The sequence below is a fragment of the Mustela nigripes genome, chromosome 7 (assembly GCF_022355385.1).
Source record: "Mustela nigripes isolate SB6536 chromosome 7, MUSNIG.SB6536, whole genome shotgun sequence".
Lineage (NCBI taxonomy): Eukaryota > Metazoa > Chordata > Mammalia > Carnivora > Mustelidae > Mustela > Mustela nigripes.
In genome coordinates, this window is record NC_081563.1 from 58,582,891 (window position 1) to 58,609,281 (window position 26,391).

The 26,391-nt window shown below is 36.2% G+C and overlaps 1 protein-coding gene across 4 annotated transcripts in view; it reads left to right on the top strand.

The window, feature by feature from the left end:
* VPS54 (VPS54 subunit of GARP complex) overlaps window positions 1-26,391 on the top strand; it is a 97,495-nt gene that overhangs the window by 11,649 nt on the left and 59,455 nt on the right. The window contains exons 2-4 of one of the 4 annotated variants that reach the window (XM_059405973.1): window positions 7,667-7,759; window positions 8,937-9,092; window positions 11,264-11,505. In XM_059405973.1, coding sequence (XP_059261956.1) covers window positions 8,957-9,092; window positions 11,264-11,505 — 378 coding nt within the window. In that variant the 5' untranslated portion in view covers window positions 7,667-7,759; window positions 8,937-8,956. The remainder of the gene's footprint in view (window positions 1-7,666; window positions 7,760-8,936; window positions 9,093-11,263; window positions 11,506-26,391) is intronic. The other 3 variants (XM_059405976.1, XM_059405974.1, XM_059405975.1) reach the window with 3 other exon arrangements.

The window sequence follows — 26,391 nt, forward strand, 5'->3', positions numbered from 1 at the left end:
CCACGAGTTTATATATAGGTTATGTAAGTTACGTTTCATTTAAGTTTTACAACATTCCTATGAGAAAGATACTATTGTCCCATTTACAAATGAGGAAATAGGAAGATAAGAAAGTTGTCAAAGTCACACAACTAATAAATAATAGCTGTCTAACTCACTTTATGGCCAGGTTTCTTTTCTTTTTTTTATTTTTTTAAAGATTTTATTTATTTATTTGACAGAGAGAGATCACAAGTAGGCAGAGAGGCAGGCAGAGAGAGAGAGGAGGAAGCAGGCTCCCTGCAGAGCAGAGAGCCCGATGTGGGACTCGATCCCAGGACCCTGGGATCATGACCCGAGCTAAAGGCAGCGGCCTAACCCACTGAGCCACCCAGGCGCCCAATGGCCAGGTTTCTTAAGTATATTATATATATTGTGTTATAAGAATGTAGAGAGTCTAGAATAAAATTTTAGAAAGGTAATGTTATACAAACAAGATAATGTATTTTTAACTTTGTGTATTTTTACATTATTTAAATGCATGAACTTACATAAGACATTGTTAGTGGCTTATTCTTCTTACCTCTTTATCCATGATATTAGTTTCCTTGTTCATTCATTCATTGAACTTTCATGTGTTTTACCAATTGCTTAGACTCTGCTAATGGTGGTATAGGAAGGTGAATGAAACAAGTAACAAGTATTTTCAGTATAGTGGGAGAGACAGAAAATTAATAGGTAAATAATCAGTTAAAATTTGAGCAAGTACTATAAAGATTACAAACTAAAGTTCTAGTCATAGAGAATCAGGGTGTGTGTGTGTTGGATGGAGGGAGGGAAGGGGAGAGAATGTGCTTAGATATGGTGGTCAGGAAAGGTTTGTTATGTCACTTAAGCAGATTATTTTGTTGTATACCTTTTTATACATTATGTGTATATAGAGAGAGTGATATAAAGGTTTTATATCAAATGGGATTTTAGTATATATTCTGTTTTGTAATCCTATAATTGAAAGTATAGCCATTGTTTTTTTTAATTTCCCTACCTATTCCACTCCAACTTCTTTTTTTTTCTTTCAAGATTTTATTTAGATTCAAGTTAGTTCACATATAGTGTAGTATTATTTTCAGGGGTACAATTTAGTGATTCGTCAGTTGCTTGTAACACCAAGTGCTCATTACATCAAGTGCCCTCCTTAATGCCCATCACCAATTACCCCATACCCCCCACCCATCTCCCCTCCAGTAACCCTCAGTTTGTCCCTATATTAAAGAATGTCTTATGGTTTGCCTCCCTCTCTGTCTTTATCTTCCCTTCCCTTCCCATTTGTTCATCTGTTTTTTTTCTTAAATTCCACATGTGAGTGAAATCATATTTGTCTTCCTCTGACTTATTTTGCTTAGCGTAATGCCCTCTAGTTCTGTCCATGTTACAAATGGCAAGATTTCATTCTTTTTGATGGCTGAGTAATATTCCATTGTATATGTGTACCACATCTTGTTTATCCATTCATTTGTTGATGGACACTTGGGCTCTTCCCATGTTTTGATTATTGTGGACATTGTTGCTCTAAACATTGGGGTGCATGTGCCCCTTCAAATCACTATTTTTTTTATCCTTTGGATAAATACCTAGTAGTGCAATTGCTAGGTCGTAGGATAGTTATGTTTTTAACTTTTTGAAGAACCTCTGTACTGTTTTCCAGAGTGGCTGTACCAGTTTGCATTCCCACCAACAGTGTAAGAGGATTCCCCTTTCTCTGCATCATTGCCAACATCTGTTTTTTTCTGAGGGTTAATTTTAGCCCATCTGACTGGTGTGAGGTGGTGTCTCATTGTGGTTTTGATTTGTATTTCCTTGGTGCCAAGTGATATTGAGCATTTTTTCATGTGTTTGTTAGCCATTTGTATGTATTCTTTGAAGAAATGTCTGTTTATGTCTTCTGCCCATTTCTTAACTCGATTCTTTATTTTTGGGGTGTTGAGTTTGATAAGTTCTTTTTAGATTTTGGGTATTAGCACTTTATCTGATAAGTCATTTGCAAGTATCTTCTTCCATTCAGTAGGTTGACTTTTAGTTTTGTTGACTGTTTCCTTTGCTCTGCAGAAGCTTTTTATCTTGATGAAGTCCCAGTGGTTCATTTTTGCTTTTGTTTCCCTGCCTTTAAAGATGGGTCTAGGAAGAAGTTGCTGTGGCTGAGGTCAGAGAGGTTGCTGCCTGTGTTCTCCTATAGGACTTTGATGGATTCCTATCTCACATTGAGGTCTTTCATTTTGAATTTATTTTTGTGTATGGTATAAGAAAGTGGTTCAGTTTCATTCTTGTGCATGTTGTTGTCCACTTTTTCCAATACTTTATTAAAGAGACTGCCTTTTTTTCTATTGGACATTTTTTTCTGCTTTGTCAAAGATTAGTTGACCATATAATTGTGGGTTCCACTCCAACTTTTACAATCTGGCATCCAACTCCACTGTTGGACTTGACATTGTTTCTGATGTCACTGGTCAGTGACATCTGGTCACTGCCTAATTGCCAAATCTAACTGATGGTTTTTTCCCCCATTTTATTTGTGAATTCTGAATTGATATTTCTCTCACCTTCTTAGATCTTCCTTCTTTATCACAAGCTTTTCTTTATATCTTTATTTTTTAAAGATCACATTTATTTATTTTAGAGAGGGAGCACGAGCAGGGGGAAGGGTAGAGGAAAGGGAGCGAGAGGATCCTAAGCAGATTCTGTGCACGGATCCCAACATGGGGCTTGACCCCACAACCCTGAGACTATGACTCCAGCCAAAATCTACAGTCAGATGCCTAATGGGGTCATCCAGGCACTCTGCCTCTCCTTTTTAAGGATTTATTTTTTATTTGAGAGAGAAAGAAAATGTGCAGGCTCATGTGCACAGTGGTGGTAGTTATGGTGGTGATGGGGCAGAGGGGGAAGGAGAGAAGTGGAACCGGGCCCTGAGATCATGACCTAAGCCAAAATCAAGGGTCAGGTGCTTAACTGACTGAGACACCCAGGTAACTCTATATCTTTTTTTCATTTCTTTCTTCAGAAATGTTCCAGTCTTCTTAGGTTCTATCCTTGGCCCTCCAAGCTGATAATCTCCTAGAGTGATGGAGTGGACTTAGCAGTCCTGTGGATAAAGTCCAAAGTCCTTTTGTAAGGTTCCACCCAGTTTAAGGATTATTCTTGTTGTTTCTTTCTTTCTTTCTTTCTTTCTTTTTTTTTAAAGATTTTATTTATTTATTTCACAGAAAGAGAGAGAGAGACAGCGAGAGAGGGAATACAAGCAGGGGGAGTGGGAAAGGGAGAGGGAGAAGCAGGCTTCCCGCCGAGCAGGGAGCCTGATGCGATGTGGGGCTGGATCTCAGGACCCTGGGATCATGACCTGAGCCCAAGGCAGACTCTTAACAACTGAGCCATCCAGGCGCCCTGGATTATTCTTTTCTTTTATCTAAGGAAAAAAGGAAATGAACCTGTATTAATACTTATTTTAAGAATTGATACTAGCACCTTTAATTAGTCCATATGTTCATTTTACAGATGTTCATCTTTATTTTAACTCGGTGGTTCTCCCCTGGCGTGATTTTATCCTCTCCCCTCTTTTCTTCCACCCCAGCATGCTTGCCCTTGTCTGGACACATTTTTGGTTGTCATAATTACATGTGGGGGGCAGGAGTGAAGGGTGCTGTTGACATCAAGTAGATAGAGGCCAGGAATACATCTGAGATCCTATAGTGTGTAGGAGGAAAGCACCCAATAGCAAAGAATTATTCAACTCAAAATGTCCATGGTGCCATGGTGGAGAAACCATGCTTTAACTGGATTTTAGCATTTTCTTTACTTATAATGTACATAATCCTTCACAGGGGTATTAGCACTACTTGTAACTTAGGCACCAGTAGAAATTTCAAATATTTTCATGTCACATTAATTTGTTGCAGGTACCTTGAAACATTTTTGCTTATTTATTGCTTAGAAATTAAGATAGGTTTGCATTAATTTAGAAGCAAAAAAATTACTATATTGCATTTTAAAAAGTTTATCTCAGTATAGTTGTCATTTGTAATCTCTAATGTATTTTATGCAATATAAACATTATTCTGGGAAAGTGTCCGTAGACTTTACCAGATTATCAAGGAGTCCACAGGACAATCTTAACCACAGTCTAGAGACTTAATTAGGTTGGATTAGGTATTTTTGGTTTGAGTGCTTCATAGGTGATCACGTTTATTTTATATCCTCATTTCATGAATCACATAATATTAAGTTGTCATACTGTTATCAATGATACCAAGTTTGTTGACTTAATTAATGTAGTGACAGAATTTATTTTTAAAAAAAGATTTTATTTATTTATTTGACAGAGGGAAAGATCACAAATAAGCAGAGAGGCAGGCATAGCGAGAGGGGGAAGCAGGCTCCCTGCTGAGCAGAGAGCCCGATGTGGGACTCGATCCCAGGACCTCAAGATCATAACCTGAGCCAAAGGCAGAGGCTTTAACCCACTTAGCCACCCAGGCACCCTGACAGATTTTAAAGATATACATTCCCGTTTGCATTGCTAAGGGGTTAACATCTGTGGGGTTAACACTTTGGTACCAGGTGAGTTTTCTCCTTCTGATCAATCTAATAACTTTAGCATTTATCAGTGATTTTTGCCTGAATTGGTTTTTACGTTGGGGTTACAAAATGTGATTTTCTAATTCAATCATTCCTTCTACAATTATTACTGGCTTTCTTCTGTGGAGAAGAGATTTCCTTTCTTTATTCCACTCTGCCCCCTTTTCCTCATCTCTTTCTCTTCCCCTATGTGCCACTCTATATTTGCTAATTTTTATTTATCTAGTAGGTTATGCTCAAGTCGGTTTCTTTTTTTTCTTTTTTTAAGTCCTCAAATTGTCCCCCATGTGGCCAATGAGAGCCCCTTTAAGTTGATCCATTGTTGTTCTTTACAAATCCTTCTGGTCTGTCTGTGAGCACTTACTTGCTTTCTGACACAACAAGAGTTCCCAGGGCTCTGGCTCTGGACTCAGATATTTTTTCAATGAGCCATGATTTCTTTGTGGGGAATGGCATAGTTTTTACTTGTTCCCTGAAAGTAGAACATTCCTAGGAAGCCTTAGGAATGTAAAATGTAAAGCTAAAATGGTGTAAAGTTGAGGAAACAGTTACCATTAATTTATGTGGAAAAATGTTTGTTTTCTCTTACAGTATCTTAGGACATGTATTAATAATGGTTGTATAGAATAAATAAAGAAAAAGCACAGATACCTAGAGGCCCAGTTCAAAGGTACAGTGGTTTGTTGCTGAGATGCTGAGTAGTGTGAATCCAGGGAAGGAGCTAAGCATTGCTACCCTTGCTGCTTAGTGTGTGTGTGCTACCTCTGTGACAGCTTGTTACAAACAAAACACTGAATGCAATTTTTGCTTCTTGCCTTTTAAAGATAAGTTAAAATCCTCTTTGGATTTCTTTTGGTTAATGGAAACAGGTACTAATATAGGTTTTTAATAAAAGCAAAGTGGCATAATGCAAACTTTCAAAAAGCAGGGGATCCTTATGTTCAGAAACCAAAGTCTGAGCACTTGGTATGCTCCTTGCTTCTGGGATGACATTGTTTTAGAAACTTTTAATAGAGGCTTTAAACCTAACTTTTAACATAAAAGATATTTTGAGCTACAAGAAAGACAGTCACATGTTTCTGATTTTACTCATTCTTGCAAATTCTTCTATAATGAATGTTTCTTTCTTTATCATCCTGTACCGGTGCATGCTCTTATCTACTTAAGGATTATTGGTAGCTTTCTCACCAACATCTCTCTTCTGATCTGTTCTACACCCATTTCATTCGTCTTTAAAGTATTTATTACATACTATTTGTGTGCCAGGAACTGCATTGGGCATATAGAATACAGAGGGAAATGGAACCATCAGGAAGTTCATAGTCTAATAGAAACCTATATAAAGACCAAAATTTCAGTATGATTATTGCAAAATAAAAATACATAGGGGCGCCTGGGTGGCTCAGTTGGTTTGAGCATTTGTCTTCGTTCAGGTCATGATCCCAGGGTCTGGGATGGAGCCCTGTGTCTTTGGTCTCACTGGTCACTGGGGAGCCTGCTTCTCCCTCTCCCTCTGCCCATCTATCCCCCTGACCCCCAGCTTGTGCTGGTGTGTGCTCTCTTGCTCTCTTTCCCTCTCTCTCTTATAAATAAAATCTTTAAGAAAATACATAAAGGCGTATTTGGTATGAGACACCAAAGAAGGCTTCAAGAGAAGATACTGGTTGAGTGTGTTATTGTTAGAATTATGAAAAGATGATCACATGAAGAATGGTAAAGTGATTTATAGATTCTCATTGTAGGTGACTACTGATTGCATGTCTAATTTGTTTCTAGATGTAGTTACAAGTGGAGTATTTAAAGTCAGAGGTTATCTGCATTTAGTGCTTAGAGCTTGCCTTTTCTCTTATTCTGAGTTTTTGTTTTAGTTTTTGCTATTTTATTTTCCTGAGTAGACAAACTTTCTTGCTAGGATGCTTCATCATTTCTGTTCTTTAGCTTTTCAATGAAATATTATTTTTTTGCTGAAATTGTTTGGTTTAGAGGCCATGGAGATTTGCTGTTTGTTTATGCATCCGTGCCTTATGAATAAATCCATAACATTTTATTACCAATGATTGCACATACAAAGTATCTGCACTGTACTTATATGGTCATTAATATGAAGTTTGGTTCTTACTGTGGGGAAATCTTTATGAATTTAGGATGGTTGAAGGAAGTGGAGAGTCAAGTGGTTTAAAATTGGGACTCACCTACATAGGCAGTCTCTAATTTTACATAATCTCTTTATAGCTAGAGATTTTCCCTCTTTTCATAAGAATTAGGAGAGACATAGGAAAAAACTAAATCTGCGTAGGTTTTCCAATTCAGATTCTTTAAGAAATAAACAAGGTGACCCCCATCCCCCCCACTGAAGGAATTTGTAGGAGTATAGAAATGTTTTTCTGTAAGTCCCCATCTCCTCAAGTGTTTTTGGCTTCCTGAGATGGCACTTACGATGACTTCTGCTGTTAAAACAACATGATGGTAAATAGAATAAATTGAAATAGTAGTGTACTGTTGTTGGAATCAGTATTTAATTTCTCTGACAGCAAGCAATGGGCGTTCAACGTAAGTAGATTTTCCAAATATTTGTAGTTTCCCTCTTTAAAATGTCAAAATGTTTTTAGCTTAGCCTTTTTATTTGATGAAATTAATAAAAAAGTTAAACAGACTTAATGTCAAATTTAGAATTGTCCTTACTAAACATTTAATATACAGGATTATGTATTAAACAGTATTTCCTATCCTTTAGATATTTTTCCTTTTCAAATATATGATGCTTTTGTGCAGAAACAACCATACACTTAATGTGAAGGGATGTAAATGCAACAGGCGAACCAAGGCCCTGAGTAATTTGTCTGGCCATACTGTGTGTGTGTGTGTGTGTGTGTGTGTGTGTGTGTGTGTTTAAATAAAATATGAATAGTCAGTACTTTGCAAACATTTTACTCTAAACATGTCAGTTTCCATATTTTTTTATAATTATCCATGTCCCTTAACCTCTTTCTATGGTATTGTTTACTTTCTGTTTGGGGACCTTGAGGAAGTTATTTATCTTTGTGCATTTTCTTAACAGCTTGTTTCTTATGGTCTCAGTGAGTGGTGTAATTGGATGTGTTTCCTTTGCATTAGGAGGACTGTGACAGATATTCAAAGAAGTCTGGGAAATGTAAGTTTTAGCTTTCTGCTAAACTTGCTAAGCTAGAGGGGAGTTAGAGTAGATGAACTTTTTGTCACCATTCTTAGCCTTATGTCTCTGCTCTTTATTTCTTAATCTTATCGTATTCACATTTCCTTAACAGGCCCCTCCCCTTTTTAATAATTTGTTAAAACACATGTATTTTTATAAGCTACCTAGTCTGTTAGGGCCTTGTACTTAGACTAGGTGATATCTAAGTTCCCTTTCAGCTATAAACTTCTGTTTATTAATTTATTCCTTCAATGAAAAATGTTAATAGAATACGTGCTATTTGATATACATACTCTGCAATATAATATTATCTACCCTCCAATAAGAAAATAATACATGTTCTTCAGTATCCAGATTATGTACTGCTTCATTTGTAAAGTTTTACGTGACACTGTAGCTCATATTATGTTGTTTCGCCCCACAAATTCTTTTAGGACTTACTAAAAAATGTAGACATAGGTTAACTTTTGTTTTCTTTAGTGTTTTGGTTGTTTTAATTACTTAATGTAATTGTAGGCACTTTGAAGAATCATACTTCTTTTATAATCATTTAATATAGTGACAGTCCACATAGTCCATCATAATGTTAACTAACATTTATGAAAAACTAACTTTGAGATGAGTATTGTTTTAAGTGCTTCACATATATCCATTCCTTTTAATCTTACAAAATGTTTATGAAATGGGCTCTCATCTCCATTTTTACAGTTGAGGTAAGGCACATAAAGGTTAAGTAAATTTCCTTAAGATTATACTACTGGTAAGTGAAGAACCCAGTAAATCAGACTTCAAAAACCCATTCACTTATTCATTTTGGTATAATGCATAATTACTGTATACTTGTTGAATGAATGGATGTTTTCAACTTTAATATATATTGGTTACAGCTTTGGTATCTATTTTCCACTTTGGATAAAAGACAGGATATTTCACTTCGGAGAGAATACTTTTCAAACAAGGACATATAACTTTCTTAGTAAACTGAATATTATGAGTCACTCTTATAGTTAATAATGAGTATTCAAATTGTGTACTTATTCCTTGAGGGATTTTGGATAAGGTGTCTTTTTCAAAGAAAATTTGAGGTATACATAATATTTAGAGAAAGTTTGATTTGTCTTAAGTGTCTTAATTATTACTTGTTACTTATTTTCAGTTGAGTGGTGATTTTATGCAATGGCTTCAAGCCACAGTTCTTCACCAGTGCCTCAAGGAAGCAGCAGTGATGTTTTCTTTAAAAAAGAGGTAGATCCAACAAAACACATTCGACCTGTGCAGTCACTGCCAGATGTATGTCCCAAGGAACCCACAGGTAATGCCTTTTTTTTTGCTGTTGTTGTTGTTGAGGACTTTTGTTGAGGATTTGTATTATTTTTATTTAAAAAAAAAAATTTTTTTTTTTAAGATTTTATTTATTTATCAGAGAGAGAGAGAGGGGGAGAGAGAGAGCACAGGCAGACAGAATGGCAGGCAGAGGCAGAGGGAGAAGCAGGCTCCCTGCTGAGCAAGGAGCCCGACGTGGGACTCGATCCCAGGAGGCTGGGATCATGACCCGAGCCGAAGGTAGCTGCTCAACCAACTGAGCCACCCAGGCGTCCCAAGGATTTGTATTATTTTTAAGTGAGTAGTTAGACTCCATATACATTTGACACTTGAACAACATGGGTTTGGACTGCCTGGGTCCACTTATTTGGAACCTTTTTTTTTTTTTTTTAAGATTTTATTTATTTATTTGACAGAGAGAGATCACAAGTAGGCAGAGAGGCAGACAGAAAGAGAGAGAGGAGGAAGCAGGCTCCCTGCTGAGCAGAGAGCCCGATGCGGGACTTGATCTCAGAACCCTGAGATCATGACCTGAGCTGAAGGCAGTGGCTTAACCCACTGAGCCACCCAGGCGCCGCCTTTTTTTTTTTTTTTTTTTTTTTGATAAATACAGTACTATAAATGTATTTTCTCTTCCTTATGGGTTTCTTAGTAACATTTTCTTTCCTCTAGCTTACTTTATTGTAAGAATACAGTATATAATAACATACAGAATATGTGTTAATTGACTATGTTATTGGAAGGGCTTCTGTTCGAAGGTAGTCTATCAGAAACGTTTGGGGAGAGTTGAAGTTATATGAGGATTTTTTACTTCATAGGGAGGGGGTAGTCTGTATCCCTAATCCTTCTGTTGTTCAAGGGTCAGCTGGATCTGAAGGAATACATTTTATAGTGTTAAACTAAAGAGGTAGTTTGGAACTAAGTTGATTGGGAAATTGGAATATAGTTCTTTTCATGCATTTCCATAGAAGTAACTTGCTTAACTGACAAAGTTTTGAAAATTAAACTACAGATACAAAGCTTTTTAGTTAGATGCAGTATAGTGAAGCCTCATTATTTGTGAATTCCATGTTTGCAAGTTGGCCTACCCCCAAAACTTATTTGTAACCCCAGTATCAATACTTGTAAGTACTTTCATTGTCATTTTTAGCCATATGCAGAGGAATAAAAATTTGAATTGTCTGATGCACATGTCCCTAGCAAAGATTGAACAAGATAATACTCTGCCTTCTTGTTTTGGCTCTCATGCTCTAAACAAGTGTCCTTTATGTGGTCTATTTAGTGTCACATTTTTTGCATTTTTGAGATTTTTATTGATGATTTTGCTGTTTATAATGTCTCCCCAACATAGTGCCGAATGGCTTTCTAGTGTTTCTAAGAACCAGAAGACTGCAATGTATGTGCCTTATGAAGAAATTTCATTTAGGTATGAGTTATAGTGGTGTGAGCCATGAGTTCAGTATTAATGAATGAACAGTGTATACTAAATAAGGTGTCTTCAAACAGAAACACACACAAAATAAGATTATGAATTGGGCAGTTGATGAAAATGTTTTGACCAGGGGCTTGAAGGTACCTAACCCTGTATTTCCCCTAGAAGCAATAATGGTTCAGTATTTGCTAATTGTTACAGTGACTTTATAGAGCAAAACTACTATGAATAACAAGAATTGACTATATGTTTTTATTTTCTCTATGATTAATGCTACAGCAGCATTTCTGTCATCTATAAGCCAAACAAGGGTGTTAGAACCTGGTGTGTCTGCATTAATACAATAGAATAAAAGGTGTATTTTTGAAAAATCTGGAGTATTAAAGGATAGAAGATGCACAATAGAAAGGAAGAAGAATTTTGATGTTGAAAAAGGAAAGAGAAATTTTACATTAAAGAATTAATGAAAGACTTCCATTACCATCCACCCCACCCTGCAACTATAACTCTCAAATTTTGCATGTTCTTTATTTTACATGTTTTTCCTTCTCTTGGCAATTGATGCTGAAAGCTGAAGGTTATTAATCAGATTGATTTTCATTAAAACGTTTTTTACAGAAGAGTTTCTACTCTTTGTATAGTGTAGAAACTAAGCATTTTTATTTTTCTAGGATGTAGTTTCAAATGTAGAACTTAGTTTATCGAGTTTTCTTGTTTACTTTTTGCAGGTGATTCAAATAGTTTATGTGTTGCCCCATCTCTAGTTACAGATCAACATAGATGGACTATATATCATTCCAAAGTAAACCTCCCAGCAGCATTAAATGATCCTCGATTAGCAAAAAGAGAATCTGACTTCTTCACAAAAACATGGGGATTGGACTTTGTGGACACTGAAGTCATACCTTCATTCTACCTCCCACAGATCAGCAAGGAACATTTTACAGTTTATCAACAGGAAATCTCTCAGGTAATACCTAATCAAAAGTAATAGAAAGATCTTTAGTTTGATTTATTGTAGATTTTTGACCAATAATCTTTGATGAGGTTATAGTATTCTTTTCTGTCTATATACATTGTGCTGTCCTGTTTTGTATTTAATTCAATGCTTATGTATATATATAAATGTATTTCTCTTACTGTAGTGATTTTTCAGAATTACACTTTACTAGCTGCAGAGATTCATCATGAAATCCACCCTACCTACCAAGGACAAAACTGTTTAGTTAGGCCAATCAGACCCAGATGATTTGTGAGGTTTAAGAAGTGAGCGGAGTAGAACTGTTTCTATGTCTCTCATATACCGTAGAAAATTTAGTAGAGCATGCTAGCTCTAGCAGATAGTCTTAATATCTTTAGACATAATGTGTTGCTCTAAACTCAGTTCTGAGCAAGAAGTGAATGTATTGCTTAGTTTAAGAAGGCTTGTTATTAATTTTTAGTGAGTATTATTAATATAATTTTGGTTCCCATTTTAGTATTTAAAAAAACTCATTTATAAAAACCCCATTTTTTAAAAGGATATTAAAATTTTTTCTTTACGAGATATAATTGGCATATAATAATTTCAGGTGTATAACAGAATGATTTGATATTTGTATATATTGCAAAATGATCACCATAATGCTAGTTAACATCCTTGCCATACATACTTAAAAAATTTTTTTTCTTCTTGTGATGAGGATTTTAAAAATCTGTTCTCCTCGCAACCTTCAAATATTCAATACAGTATTATTAACTATAGTGACCATGCTTTAGATTACATCTGGAAGTTTATATAGGGGATAATTATTTATGTTTTTATAATATCCCTTTTTATACTTTTTTCATTAGCAGACCTAATTTGCATTTAGCTAACTTTGTTTCACTTGATTACTTTGTTCTTCTTACGATTTGGAAGTAGGCTAAATATAGTATATTATTGGCATTGATACTATGAAATATTTGGTTCATTTTTAGTACTATCTAATATTTTTGTACAGAACTTAAAAATATTGTTTACTTTTATATCATGTATATTGTCATATGCTGTCTAGAATTTTTGTGTTCCGTTTTCAGTAATCACATCTAACTGGATGTTGTTAAGTAGATGAGCTTTAATATACTTTCTTTTTGTTAGTTTCTAATCTTACTTCTTTTTGTTAGTTTCTAATCTTTATTCTAACCTTAGTTTCTAGTTCTAATCTTTATTCTTTTTGTTAGTTTCTAATCTTTATTCCTCATAACGTACAATTTGCGTTTTCCATTTGTCCATTTATTGATCAAATATGTATTGAATGCCTTCCATGTGCCAGGCACTGTCTAAACACTAGGAACAAAATATACCAGTTGCCTCCATTACAAAGCTTATATTTCTAGTAGGCAATAAACCCTAAAGCAACCACTAAAATAACAAAGAATTATAGCTGAAAAGCCAATAGAAGAGATTACAGGAAATAAAAAAAAATCTCACTCTACACAAAGGTAGAAAAAGGGTAAATAAGAAGGAAAGATTAGAAGGGTCTGAAAGAATAAACATCAGAATGATAGACTTATACCTAACCCTATCAGTCCATTAAATGTAAATGTTTAAGCATCCCAATTACAAGGCAGAGATTGTGAGATTGGATGAAAAAGCAAGACCCAGCTGTATGCTACCTATAAGAAATGCACTTTGAATACAGAGACATAAAACATTTAAAAGTAAAAGGATAGAAAAAGATATACCAGGCTAACAACAAAAGAAAGCTGTATGACTATATTAATATCAACTAAAGTAGATTTCAGGCAAAAACTGTTACTAGAGATGAAGAAGGTTATTTTGTAATGACAAAAGTATTAAGTTAATCAAGGAGATATTGTATTTCTAAACATTTATGTTTACAAAAAGAACATCAAAATGCATGAAGCAAAAACTGAGAACTTTCTGGGGAAAATAGGTGAATTCACAGTTATGGTTGGAGATTTTAATACTTGTCTCTCAATAAATGATAGAACAAGCAAATAGGAAACCAGTGAGATATGGTAGACTTAACACAGCACTGTCAGTTAACCTGACTTAACTTGAAAGAATGCATTGAAAGAACATTCCACCCAACACAGAAGAATACATTTTCTCCTGAAGTGTTCATGGAACATTTATCAAGATAGACCACAATCTGGGCCATAAAACAATGTTAATACATTTAAAAGGCTTCAAAGTATATACAAAATCATACAAAGTATATTTTTTGACCACAACTGAATGAAAGTAGAAATTATTAACAGAAAGCGTGTAGGAAATCCACAAATATTTGGAAACCAAAACTTACACTTCTAAATAAAATGTGGAAGGGAGGAGCAAGATGGTGGAGGAATAGGAGACCTAAATTTTATCTTGTTCCAAGGAATTCAGCTAGCTAGTTATCAAACCATTCTGAACACCTACAAACTCAACAGGAGATTGAAGAGAAGAATAGCAATTCTATGAACAGAAAATAGACCACTTTCTGGAAGGTAGGAGTGCAGAGAAGTGAATCCTAGGTGATATATGGGTAGATAGACCAGGGGGGGAAGGAGCCTCCATCAGCCGGCTACTGGCAAGTGAGAGAGCAGTGGAGCACAAAATAAGAACTTTTAGAAGTCTGCTTTGCAGAGGGACGTCGCTCCAGTGGATAAGTAGGGGTGGAATCCTTGCTGGAACAGTGTGGTCTCAGGACTCTTGGGGTCACAGAAAGACTGGGGGTGCCTGAGTGTGGCAGATTTCCCAGGTATTGGAATGGGGAAGCTGGTTGCAAAGATGGAGCCCAGGAGTGGGCTCTCAGCTTGGGGTTGCCATAAACTGTGATCCAAGGCAATGTTGGGCCATTATTCTTGGAGCAGGGACCTCACAAGTGACAGATCCCCCCACCACACACACACACTGGGAGGAGCAGCGCAGGAGCACACTGGAGGAATCTGCTCTGTTTGGAAACTCCACACTAGGCTGTGTGCCAGAGATAGAAATGCTCGGTGACAGGCTGCACGAGCTCAAAGTGTGGCTGGAGACTGGGGTGACAGGAGTGATTGACTGCTTTTTTCTGAGGGCTCACTGAGGAGGGAGGCCCCTGAGTTCTTGGCTCCTCCAGGCCGGAGATTGGAAGGCTACTATATCATTCTCCTCCTCCAAAGCTGTACGGAAAGCATTCAGGAAACAAAAGCTACCCAGAGCAAAGCTGAGCAGATTGCTTAACCTGGCCCCTGGCAAGGGTGGTGCCATTCTGCCTGGAGCAAAGAAATTTGAGAATCACTGCAATAGGCCCCTCCCCCAGAAGATCAGCAAGAACATCCAGCCAAGACCAAGTTTACTGATCAATGAGAACTGCAAAACTCCAGCGCTAGGGGAATACAGCACATAGGATTCATGGCTTTTTTCTCATGATTCTTTAGTCTTTCAAAATTAAATTTTTAAAATTTTGTTTACATGTTTCTTTTTCTTTTTAGATTTTTCCTCTTTTTTATTTTAACCAACATCTTAATACCTTTTTAAATATCTTTTTTGATTTTCACTTTTATAGTCATATTCTGTCCCTTCATTGTATTTAATGTTACTTTTTGTATACGTATAAGTTCTTCTTTCTTTAAAATTTTGACATACAGTTTCTTCTAACAGACCAAAATATACCCTAAATCTAGTGTATGGTTTTGTTCTAGTCTCCAGCCTGATCACATTCTCTCCTTTTTTTAAAACAATTTTTTTCTTTTTTCAACCAACTTCTTATCTTATGAATTCCTTTTTAAAAATCTTCTTAATTTTCATCTTTACAGCCATCCCTTCATTGTATTTACCCCTTTATATGTACACACACACACACACACACACACACACACACACACACGTTTTTCTTTCTTCAAAATTTTGGGAGGCCGTTTCTTCTAACAGACCAAAATATGCCCTGAGTCAAGTGTGAAGCTCTGTTCTATTCCAGACTAATCATATTTTTTTCCCCTTTCTTCTCCCCCTGTATTTGGGTCTCTTCTGATTTGTTTAGTGTATATTTTTCAGGGGTCGTTGTTACCCTTTTAGTATTTTGTTCTCTCATTCATCTGTCCTTCTCTAGACAAAATGACAAGGTGGAAAAACTCACCTCAAAAAAAGAACAAGAGGCAATATCAACTGCTCGGGACCCAATCAGTATGGACAATAGTAAGATGTTGAAACTAGAGTTCAGAATAACGATTATAAAGATACTAGCTGGGCTTCAAAAAAGCATAGAAGATGCTAGGGAATCCCTTAATGGAGAAATAAAAGAACTAAAATCTTACCAAGTTGAAATTAAAAAAAGTTATTAATGAGGTGCTATAAAAAATGGAGTCTCTGGGGCGCCTGGGTGGCTCAGTGGGTTAAGCCACTGCCTTCGGCTCAGGTCATGATCTCAGGGTCCTGGGATCAAGTCCCACATCGGGCTCTCTGCTCAGAAGGGGAGTGCTTCCCTTCCTTTCTCTCTGCCTGCCTCTCTGCCTACTTGTGATCTCTCTCTGTCAAATAAATAAATAAAATCTTTAAAAAAAAAATGGAGTCTCTTACTGCTAGGATAAATGAGGCATAAGAGGATTAATGATATAGAAGACCAAATGATGGAGAATAAGGAAGCTGAGGAAAATAGAGATAAACAACTACTGGATCAGTGGGGAGAATTTGAGAGATCAGCAATACCATAAGATGGAACAATATTAGAATAATGGGGATCCCAGAAGAAGAAGAAAGAGAGAGATGGGGGCAGAAGATATATTGGAGCAAATTATAGTAGAGTATTTCCCTCATATGGAAAAGGGAAGAAGCATCAAAATCCAGGAGGCACAGAAAAATCCCCTCAAAATTAATAAAAATAGGTCCACACCCCATCATTTAATAGTAAAACTTACAAGTCTCAGTGACAAAGAGAAAATTCTGAAAGCAGCTCGGGACAAGATTGGCAACAGACCTATCCACAGAGACCTGGCAGGCCACAAAGGACTGGCATGATATATTCAGAGCACTAAACAAGAAAAATATGCAGCCAAGAATACTATATCCAGCTAGGTTGTCATTGAAAATAGAAGGAGAAATAAAAAGCTTCCAAGACAAACAAAAACTAAAGAATTTGCACACACCAAACCAGCCCTACAGGAAATATTGAAAAAGGTCCCCTAAGCAAAGAGAGAGCTCAAAAGTAACATAGACCAGAAAGGAACAGAGACAATATACAGTAACAGTCACCTACAGACAAATTCATATCTTATCTGGCACTATATCCATATCTTTCAGTAGTTACCCTGAATAGAAATGGGCTAAATGCCCCAATCAAAAGACACAGGGTATCAGAATAGATTAAAGAAAAAAAAAAAACCCCAAGACCCATCGATATGCTGTCTGCAAGAAACTCATTTTAGACACAAAGACACCTCCAGATTTAAAGTGAGGGGGTGGAAAACAATTTATGATACTAACGGACATCAAAAGGAAGTTGGGGTGGCAGCCCTTATATCAGATAAATTAGATTTTAAGCCAAAGACTGTAATAAGAGATGAGGAAGGACACTAGATCAAACTGAAAGGGTCTGTCCAACAAGAAGGTCTAACAATTTTACGTATCTATGCCCCTAACATGGGAGCAGCCAACTACATAAACCAATTAATAACAAAATCAAAGAAATACATCTATAATACAATAATAGTAGGGGACTTTAACAGCCCCCTCCCTGAAATGGACAGATCATCTAAGCAAAAGATCAACAAGGAAATAAAAGCTTTAAATAACACACTGGACCAGATGGACCACACAGATATAGTCAGAACATTCCACCCCAAAACAACAAAATACACATTCTTCTCTAGTGCATTAGGAACATTTTCCAGAATAGATCACTTCCTGGGTCACAAATCAGGGCTCAGCCAATACCAAAAGATTGGAATCATTCCCTGCATATTTTCAGACCATAGTGCTTTGAAACTGGAACTCAGTCACAAGAGGAAAGTTGGAAAGAACTCAAATACATGGAGGCTAAAGAGCATCCTACTAAAGAATGAATGGGTCAACCAGGAAATTAAAGAAGAATTTAAAAAAATTCATGGAAACAAATAAAAACACAACTGTTCAAAATCTGTGGGATACAGCAAAGGCAATCCTGGAGAGGAAAATAAATAGTGATATAAGCCTTTCTCAAGAAACAAGAAGGGTCTCAAGTACACAACCTAACCCTACACTTAAAGGAGAGGGAGAAAGAACAGCAAATAAAGCCTAAACCCAGGAGGAGAATAGGAATAATAAAGATCAGAGCAGAAATCAATGAAAAAGAAACCAAAAGAACAGGAGAACAGATCAACGAAACTAGGAGTTGGTTCTTTGAAAGAATTAAAAGATTGATAACCCCCTGGCCAGACTTATCAAAAAGAAAAGAGAAAGGACCCAAATTAATAAAATCATGAATGAAAGAGGAGAGATGACAACCAACACCAAAGAAATACAATTATAAGACCATATTATGAACAACTATACACTAGTAAATTAGGCCATCTGGAAGAAATGGGTGCATTCCTAGAGATGTGTAAACTACCAAAACTGAACTAGGAAGAAAGAGAAAACCTGAACAGACCCATAACGAGTAAGGAGATTGAAGCAGTAATCAAAAATCTCCCAGCAAACAAGAGCCCCGGGCCAGACAGCTTCCCAGGGGAATTCTACCAAACATTTAAAGAAGAATTAATACCTGTCCTCCTGAAACTGTTCAAGGCAAAGACCCCATCAAAAGGGAGAATTACAGACAAATATGCCTAATGAACATGGATGTAAAAATGCTCACCAAAATACTAGCTAATAGTATTTGCAGTACATTAAAAGGATTATTCACCACAACCAAGTGGGATTTATTCCTGGGCTGCAAGGTTGGTTCAGCATCTGCAAATCAATCAGTGTGATACAATACATTAATAATGAACAAGAACCATATGATACTCAATAGATGCAGAAAAAGCATTTGAGAAAGTACAGTATCCTTTCTTGATCAAAATTCTTCACAGTATGGGCATAGAGGGTACATATCTCAATATCATCAAAGCCATGTATGGAAAAACCCACAGCACATATCATTCTCAGTGGGGAAAAACTGAGACCTTTTCCCCTAAGGTCAGGAACGTGGCAGGGATGTCCACTATTACCACTGCTATTTAACATAGTACTAGAAGTCTTAGTCTCAGCAATCAGTAAAGGAAAAGGAGTAAAAGACATCCAAATCAGCAAAGAAGAAGTCAAGGGGTACCTGGGTGGCTCAGTGGGTTAAAGCCTCTACCTTCAGCTCAGGTCATGATCTCAGGGTCCTGAGATCAAGCCCCACATCGGGCTCTCTGCTCTCAGGGATCCTGCTTTCTCCTTTCTCTCTTTGCCTGCTTCTCTGCCTACTTGTGATCTCTGTCTGTCAAATAAATAAATAAAATCTTAAAAAAAATAATATTAGAAGAAGTCAAACTCTCACTCTTTGCAGATGATATGATACTTAATGTGGAAAACCCGAAATACTCCATCCCAGAATTGCTAGAACTCATACAGGAATTCAGTAAAGTGTCAGGATATAAAATCAATGCACAGGAATCAGTTAAATGTCTATACATGACCAACAAGACAGAAGAAAGAGAAATTGAGGAGTCCATCCCATTTACAGTTGCTCCCCAAAATGCACAATATTTTGGAATAAATCTAACCAAAGAAAGAATAAATCTAATCCAGAAATCTATAGAATACTCCAAAATAAATTGAGGAAGACACAAAGAAAAGGAAAAACGTTCCATGCTCATGGATTGAAGAACATGGATGTGAAAATATCTCTGCCACCTACAGCAATCTACACATTTAATGCAATCCCTGTCGAAATATCGTCAACCTTTTTCAGAGAAATGGAACAAGTAATCCTAAAATTATATGGAAGTAGAAAAGCCCCTGAATAGCCAGAGGAGTGTTGAAAAATAAAATTAAAGTTGGCAGCATCACAATTCCAGACTTCAAGCTCTATTACAAAGCTGTAATCATCAAGACAGTATGGTACTGGCACAAAAACAGACACACATATCAGTGAAACAGAATAGAGAGCCCAGAAATGGACCCTCAACTCTATGGTCAACTAATCTTTGACAAAGTTGGAATGAATGTCCAGTGGAAAAAAGACAGTCTCTTCAACAAATGGTATTGGGAAAATTGGACAGCCACATGCAGAAGAATGAAACTGGACCGCTTTCTTATACCACACACAATAATAGACTCAAAATGGATGAAAGACCACAGTGTGAGACAGGAATCCATCAAAATCCTTGAGGAGAACACAGGCAGCAACCTCTTCGACCTCAGCTGCAGCAACTTCTAGAAACATCACCAAAGGCAAGGAAAGCAAGGGCAAAAATGAACTATTGGGACTTCATCAAGATCGAAAGCTTTTGCACAGCAAAGGAAATAGTCAACAGAACTAAAAGATAACCGACAGAATGGGAGAAGATATTTGCAAATGACATATCAGATAAAAGGCTAGTATCCAAAATCTATAAAGAACTTATCAAACTCAATATCCAAAGACCAAATAATCCAGTCAAGAAATAGGCAGAAAACATGAACAGGCATTTCTGCAAAAAAAGACATCCAGATGGCCAACAGACACATGAAAAAGTACTCAACATCACTTGGCATCAGGGAAATACAAATCAAAACCACAGTGAGGTACCACCTCACATTGGTCAGAGTGGTTAACATTAACCAGTCAGAAAATGACAGGTGTTGGCAAGGATATAGAGGAAGGGGAACCCTCTTAACTGTTGGTAGGAATGCAAGCTGGTGCAGCCACTCTGGAAAACAGCATGGAGGTTCCTCAAAAAGTTGAAAATAGAGCTACCCTACGACCCAGCCATCACACTACTGGGTATTTACCCTAAAAGTACACATGTAGTGATCCGAAGGGGCACATGCACCTGAATGTTTATAGCAGCAATGTCCACAATAGCCACACTATGGAAAGAGCTTAGATGTCCATCAACAGATGAATGGATAAAGAAGAAGTGGTGTGTGTGGATGTGTGTACATATATGTATGTGTGTAAACACACATATATAATGGAATACTGTGCAGCCATCAAAAAAACCGAAATCTTACCTTTTGCATTGATGTGGATGTAACTAGAGGGTATTATGCTAAGCTAAATAAGTCTATTAGCACAAGACAATTATCATACGATCTCACTGATATGAGGAATTTGAGAAACAAGACAGAGGCTCATAGTGGAAAGGAGGGAAAAATGCAACAAAAGTTTGGAACAAATCATAAGAGACTCTTAATCTCAGGAAACAAACTGAAGGTTGCTGGAGGGGAAGGAACTGGGAGCAATGAGGTGGCTGGGTGATGGACATTGGGGTGGGTATGTGCTATGAATTGTGTAAGACTGATGAATCACAGACCTGTACCCCTGAAAGAAATAATACATATTAGTTTAAAAAAAAAAAATGCCGGTCATAGAGCAAAAGGGAGGCACCGGGATGGTTCAATCAGTTAAGTGTCTGACTCTTAATCTCAGCTCAGGTCTTTCAGGGTCATAGAGCCTACTCAAAAAAAAAAAAAAAGGAAAAGTAGATTAGAACCATTTACCCTTGAACAACATGGGTTTGAACCGTAAAGATCAACTTACATACAGGTTTTTTTCAGTAAATATAGTTACAGTACTGCAAATGTATTTGGCTTCCTTAAATACATTTTGTTTTCTGTTTACTTTAAGAATATAGTATAGTATATAATATGTATAATATACAAAATATGTGTTAATTGACTGTTTATGTTACTGTTAAGGCTTCCAATCCACAGTAGAGTATTAGTAGTTAAGTATTTGGGGAGTCAGAAGTTATTGTTGGATTTTTGATTGTGGCATATTTGTGTTCCTAACCCCCACGTTTGAACTAAATGGAAATGAAAACAAGACATACTGGGATTTGTGGCATGCTGCTCAAGCAGTACTTAAGGAATAATTTATAGCAGTAAATACATATATTAGAAAAGAAGAATAATCTCAAGTCAGTGACCTCAACTTTTACCTTAAAAAGCTACAAAAGGGGCGCCTGGGTAGCTCAGTGGGTTAAAGCCTCTGCCTTCGGCTCAGATCCTGATCCCAGGGTCCTGGGATTGACATCCGGCTCTCCGCTCAGCAGGGAGTCTGCTTCCCTTCTTCTCTTTCTGCCTGCCTCTCTGCCTACTTGTAATCTCTGTCAAATAAACAAATAAAATCTTAAAAAAAAAGCTACAAAAATAACAAATATATACCAAAATAAGCAGAAGAAAGAAACATCAAAGTTAAAATCAGTGAAATAGAAAATAGAGAAATAGAGAAAAATCAGTGAAACCTAAACCTGATTCTTTGATAAGATCAATAGAATTGACAAATCTCTAGCAATACTGATTCAGGAAGAAAAGGGAAAAGACATAATCACCAATAACAAGAATAAAAGTGATGACATCACTATAGATTTTACAGAAATAAAAAGACTAATAATGAAATATTATCAACAACTTTGTGCCAATAAATTCAGCAAGTTAGATGAACTGATGAATTCCTTGAAGATACAAATTACCAAATCTCTATCAGGAAGAAATAGATAACTTGAATAGCCTTTGTAGTTGTTAAAGAAATTGGTGTTAAGTAGCTTTCAAAGACGAAAACTCAGGTCCATGTGACTTCACTATTGATTTCTACCAAATAGTTAAGGAAAAAAATCAATAGCATGTCCATACATATTCTTTCATGTGTTTATAAGGATGTGAAGGACAGGGCCAGTACTAGGATGAGGCCATGAATTGCCTGAGATGTAAAATGTGAAGAGCACCAAAATCTAAGAGTAGTGTTTGGGGAGTCAGAAGTTATTGTTGGATTTTTCTGTTGTATTTAAATATTGTATCCAGGCTGCTTGCTTGCCTTACCCTATTGTCAGCCCTGGTGGAATAACTAGAACTCTCGTATACTGTTGGTGGGAATTTAAAGTGGTACAACCCTTTTGTAAAACAGTTAAGTGGTTTCTTAAAAAGTTAAAAATACTTCTGGTTCAGCATGTAGGGAACTTGAAAAATGTCTACTCCTGTTCTCGAAAGAAAAAAATCTGAAGGAACTGAAAATAAACAATTTAGAAGCTTTTTGAAGGTCACAGCACAGGGGCACAAACTCACTAAAAGACAGTGATGTAACCACAGGTTTATGGAATGCTTTCCCTCTTTCCACATTTTACCATCATATCAATAGGGCACTGGTATAGTAATGGAGTACTATGAAAGAATTGCATGTCTTCAACTTTATTTAAGAAATTTGTAAAGACAGGAAGGGAGACAAAGACAAGGACAAGAGAGGAAATTTTAGCCTCTAACACCTGCAGCTACATGAAATAGTACATATAGTCTGATTCCTAGCCAGATAAACATAAAACCTCACAATAAATACCTGTTTACCTCAGTTCCTTTTATCCAGTACTTCATATCTGGCTTGCAGCAAGAAAAATTAAAATAAATACTAAAAACAAGAAGGAAAAAAACCCCACAATTTAAAGAAACCAAGTACTAGAACGAGACTCAGATGGCAACAATTTTGGAATTATCAGACTGGGAATTTAAAATAACTATGGTTAATATGCTAAAGACTGCAGTGGAAAAGGTAGTCAACATGCAAGAATAGATGGATAATGTAAGCAGAGAGATGGAGACTATAAGAATCAAAGGAAATGCTAGAATTAAACACTGGCAAATGAAGAATAATTTTGATGGCTTTATCAGTAGACTTGAAATGGCAGAGGAAAGAATCAGTGAGCTTAAGGAAGTGTTGATAGATACTTAGCAGAATGTGTGGGTCAGTCAAAGTATTGCTTAGAGGGAAATTTAACAGCATTGAATGTGTATATTAGAGAAAAAAATCTAAAATTAATAATCTAAGTTTTGCCACAGGAGACCAGAAGAACAAACTAAATTCAAAATAAGAAGAAGGTAAATCTGTTGTGTACTGAAACTAATGTAACATTGTATGTCAGCTATACAAAACAAAACAAAAACCAGAAGAAAAGAAATTTAAAAAATTAGACCAGAAGTCAGTGAAATTGAGATCTCCTTTGAGAAGATCAATAAAATTGGTAACTGTCTAGCAAGGTCAGTTAAGGAAAAAGAAGGCCTAAATTACTAGTATTAGAAATGAAAGAGGGAGGAGCGCCTAGGTGGCTCAGTGGGTTAAAGCCTCTGCCTTCAGCTCAGGTCATGATTGAGCTCATGTCGTGGGATCGAGCCCCACATTGGGCTCTCTGCTAGGTAGGGAGCCTGCTTCCTCCTCTCTCTCTGCCTGCCTCTCTTGTCTACTTGTGATCTGTCTGTCAAATAAATAAAGAAATCTTAAAAAGAAAAAAGAAATGAAAGAGAGCACAGCAGTAATGATCTCGTGAACATTCAAAAGATAATAAAAGAATATTATGAACAATTTTAAGCACACAAATTCTGTAACCTAGCTGAAAAAGATCAGTTCTTTGGAAGACACAAACCTTGCACATGAGAAAAAAGACACTCTGAATAAAGCTATACTTATTAAAGAAACAATCAGTAATAACCTTTCAAAATAGAAAACACCGGGGCCACGTGGGTTCACGGGTGAATTATGCCAACCATTTAGGCAAGAAGTTATACCAGTTCTTTAAGATCTGTTCCAGAAAATAGAAGCAAAGGGGATACTTTCTAACTTATTCTTAGGTAGCATTAACCTAATATTGAAATTAGACAAAGACATTATGAAAAAGGAAAACTATAGACTGCTGTTCCTCAAGAACATGGATGCAAAAATCCTTAACAAAGAATTGGAAAGTCACACTCAATAATGTATGAAAAGAATTCTATACCATAACTAAGTTGGCTTTATTCCAGATATGCAGGGCTGATCCAATATTTAAAAAGCAATTTGTATAATCCATACATTGACTGAGGAAGAAAAATCATATTTCATATCAGTAGATAGAAGATTTTTGACAATACTCAGTACTCATTCATGTTAAAAACTCTCAGCAAACTAGAAATATAGGGACAGTTCAACTTGATAAAGAACATCTACAGAAACTCTACAACTGTGAGAAAATAGATGCTTTCCCACTAAGATCAGGAACAAGGTAAAGATGTCCCTACCACTCCTTTTGTACATCACACCGGAAGCCCTAACTTTGCAAGACAAGAAAAGAAAATAAAATATACACTAGGAAGGAAGAACTAAAACTGTCTTTATTCACAGATAATCATGATTGTTTATGTAGAAAAACCCAAAGAATCAGAAAAATTCCTGGAACTAAAAAGCAATTATAACAAGATTGCAGGATACAAGATTACTGTTATAAAAGGGAATTGCTTTCTTCTATGCTAGTGATGTACAGTTAGAATTTGAATTTAACTCAGCACCATTTACATTAGCACCAAAGAATATGAAATACTTAGGTATAAATCTAATAAAATATGTGCAAGATCTTTATGAAGATAACTACAAAACTGATGAATTGCTGAAGATCTAAATAAATAGAGAGTCCATGTACGTAGATAGAAGACTCAATATTGTCAACATGTCTGTTTTTCCCAGCTTGGTCTATAGATTGAATCCAGTCCCAGTTAAAATTCCAAGAATTTGTTTTGTAGATTCCAAAGTTTATATAGAAAGGGAAAATAGAATAGCCAACAAAGTATTGAACAAAGTTGCAGGACTGACACTAACTGACTTTTAAGACTTACTGTGAACTTATAGTAATATAGACAGTGTGGTATTGGTGAAAGAATAAACAGCATATGGATCAAAGCAACAAATTAATTCAGAGATAGACCCACACAAATACAGTCAACTGGTTTTTGACAAAGGTGCAGAAGTAATTTAGTAGTCTTTTGAGTAAATGGTACTGGAACAACGAGATACCTACCTGCCAAAAAAAGAAGAAAAAAAAATCTAGACATAGACTGCCCACACCTTTCATAGAAATTACCACAAAATGGATTGTAGATCTAAGTGTAAAATGCAAAATGGTAAAACTGGAAGATCACGTAAGAGAAAATACATGACTTTTAGTTTGATGATGATTTTTTAGATTATAGCATCAAAAGCCCAATTCATGAAACAAAAAATTGACAAGTTGGACTTTGTTAAAATTGAAAACTTCTACTCTGTGAAAGACAGTACTAAAAGAATTATATAGACTAGACACTGGGAGAAGATATTTGCAAAACACATGTATGATAAAGGATTGGTGTCCAAAATACACAAATAATGCTTAAAACTAAGAACAACACAACTAAAAAATGGGAAAAGGACTTGAATGAACATTTTTCCAAAGATGTAGAAATGACCAGGTAGTATATGGGAAGGTAGTCAACATCACTAGTAGTTTTAAGTGTTAAGTTTTATGTTATATGTATTTTGGCATAATAAAAAAAATGCACAAAAGATCTGAACAGGCATCTCATGAAAGAAGACATACAGATGGCAGATAAGCATATGAAAAGATGCTTAACATTTTATGTCATTAGGGAATTGCAAATTAAAACAGCAATGGAATGCTGCTATGTATCTCAGAATTGCAAAAATTCAAAACACAGCACCAAATGCTGGCAAGAATATAGACTGATAGCAACTCTTATTCATTGTGGGTATGACTGTGAAATGGTACAGCCATGTTGGAAGACAGTACTTTGGTTTCTGCCACAATTGCTGTCAAAACTCTGATCACTACTAGCTCAGTGTTTGTTTTCCCTTTCCATACTCCATTTTCCCATGTGTCTTATTTATGGTATCTCTGAAAAGATAGAATTGGTTGTTAGTGAGCCATCTAATCTGAAATCAGAGTAGGGTTGGGTTCTCTTTCTTTCTTGACT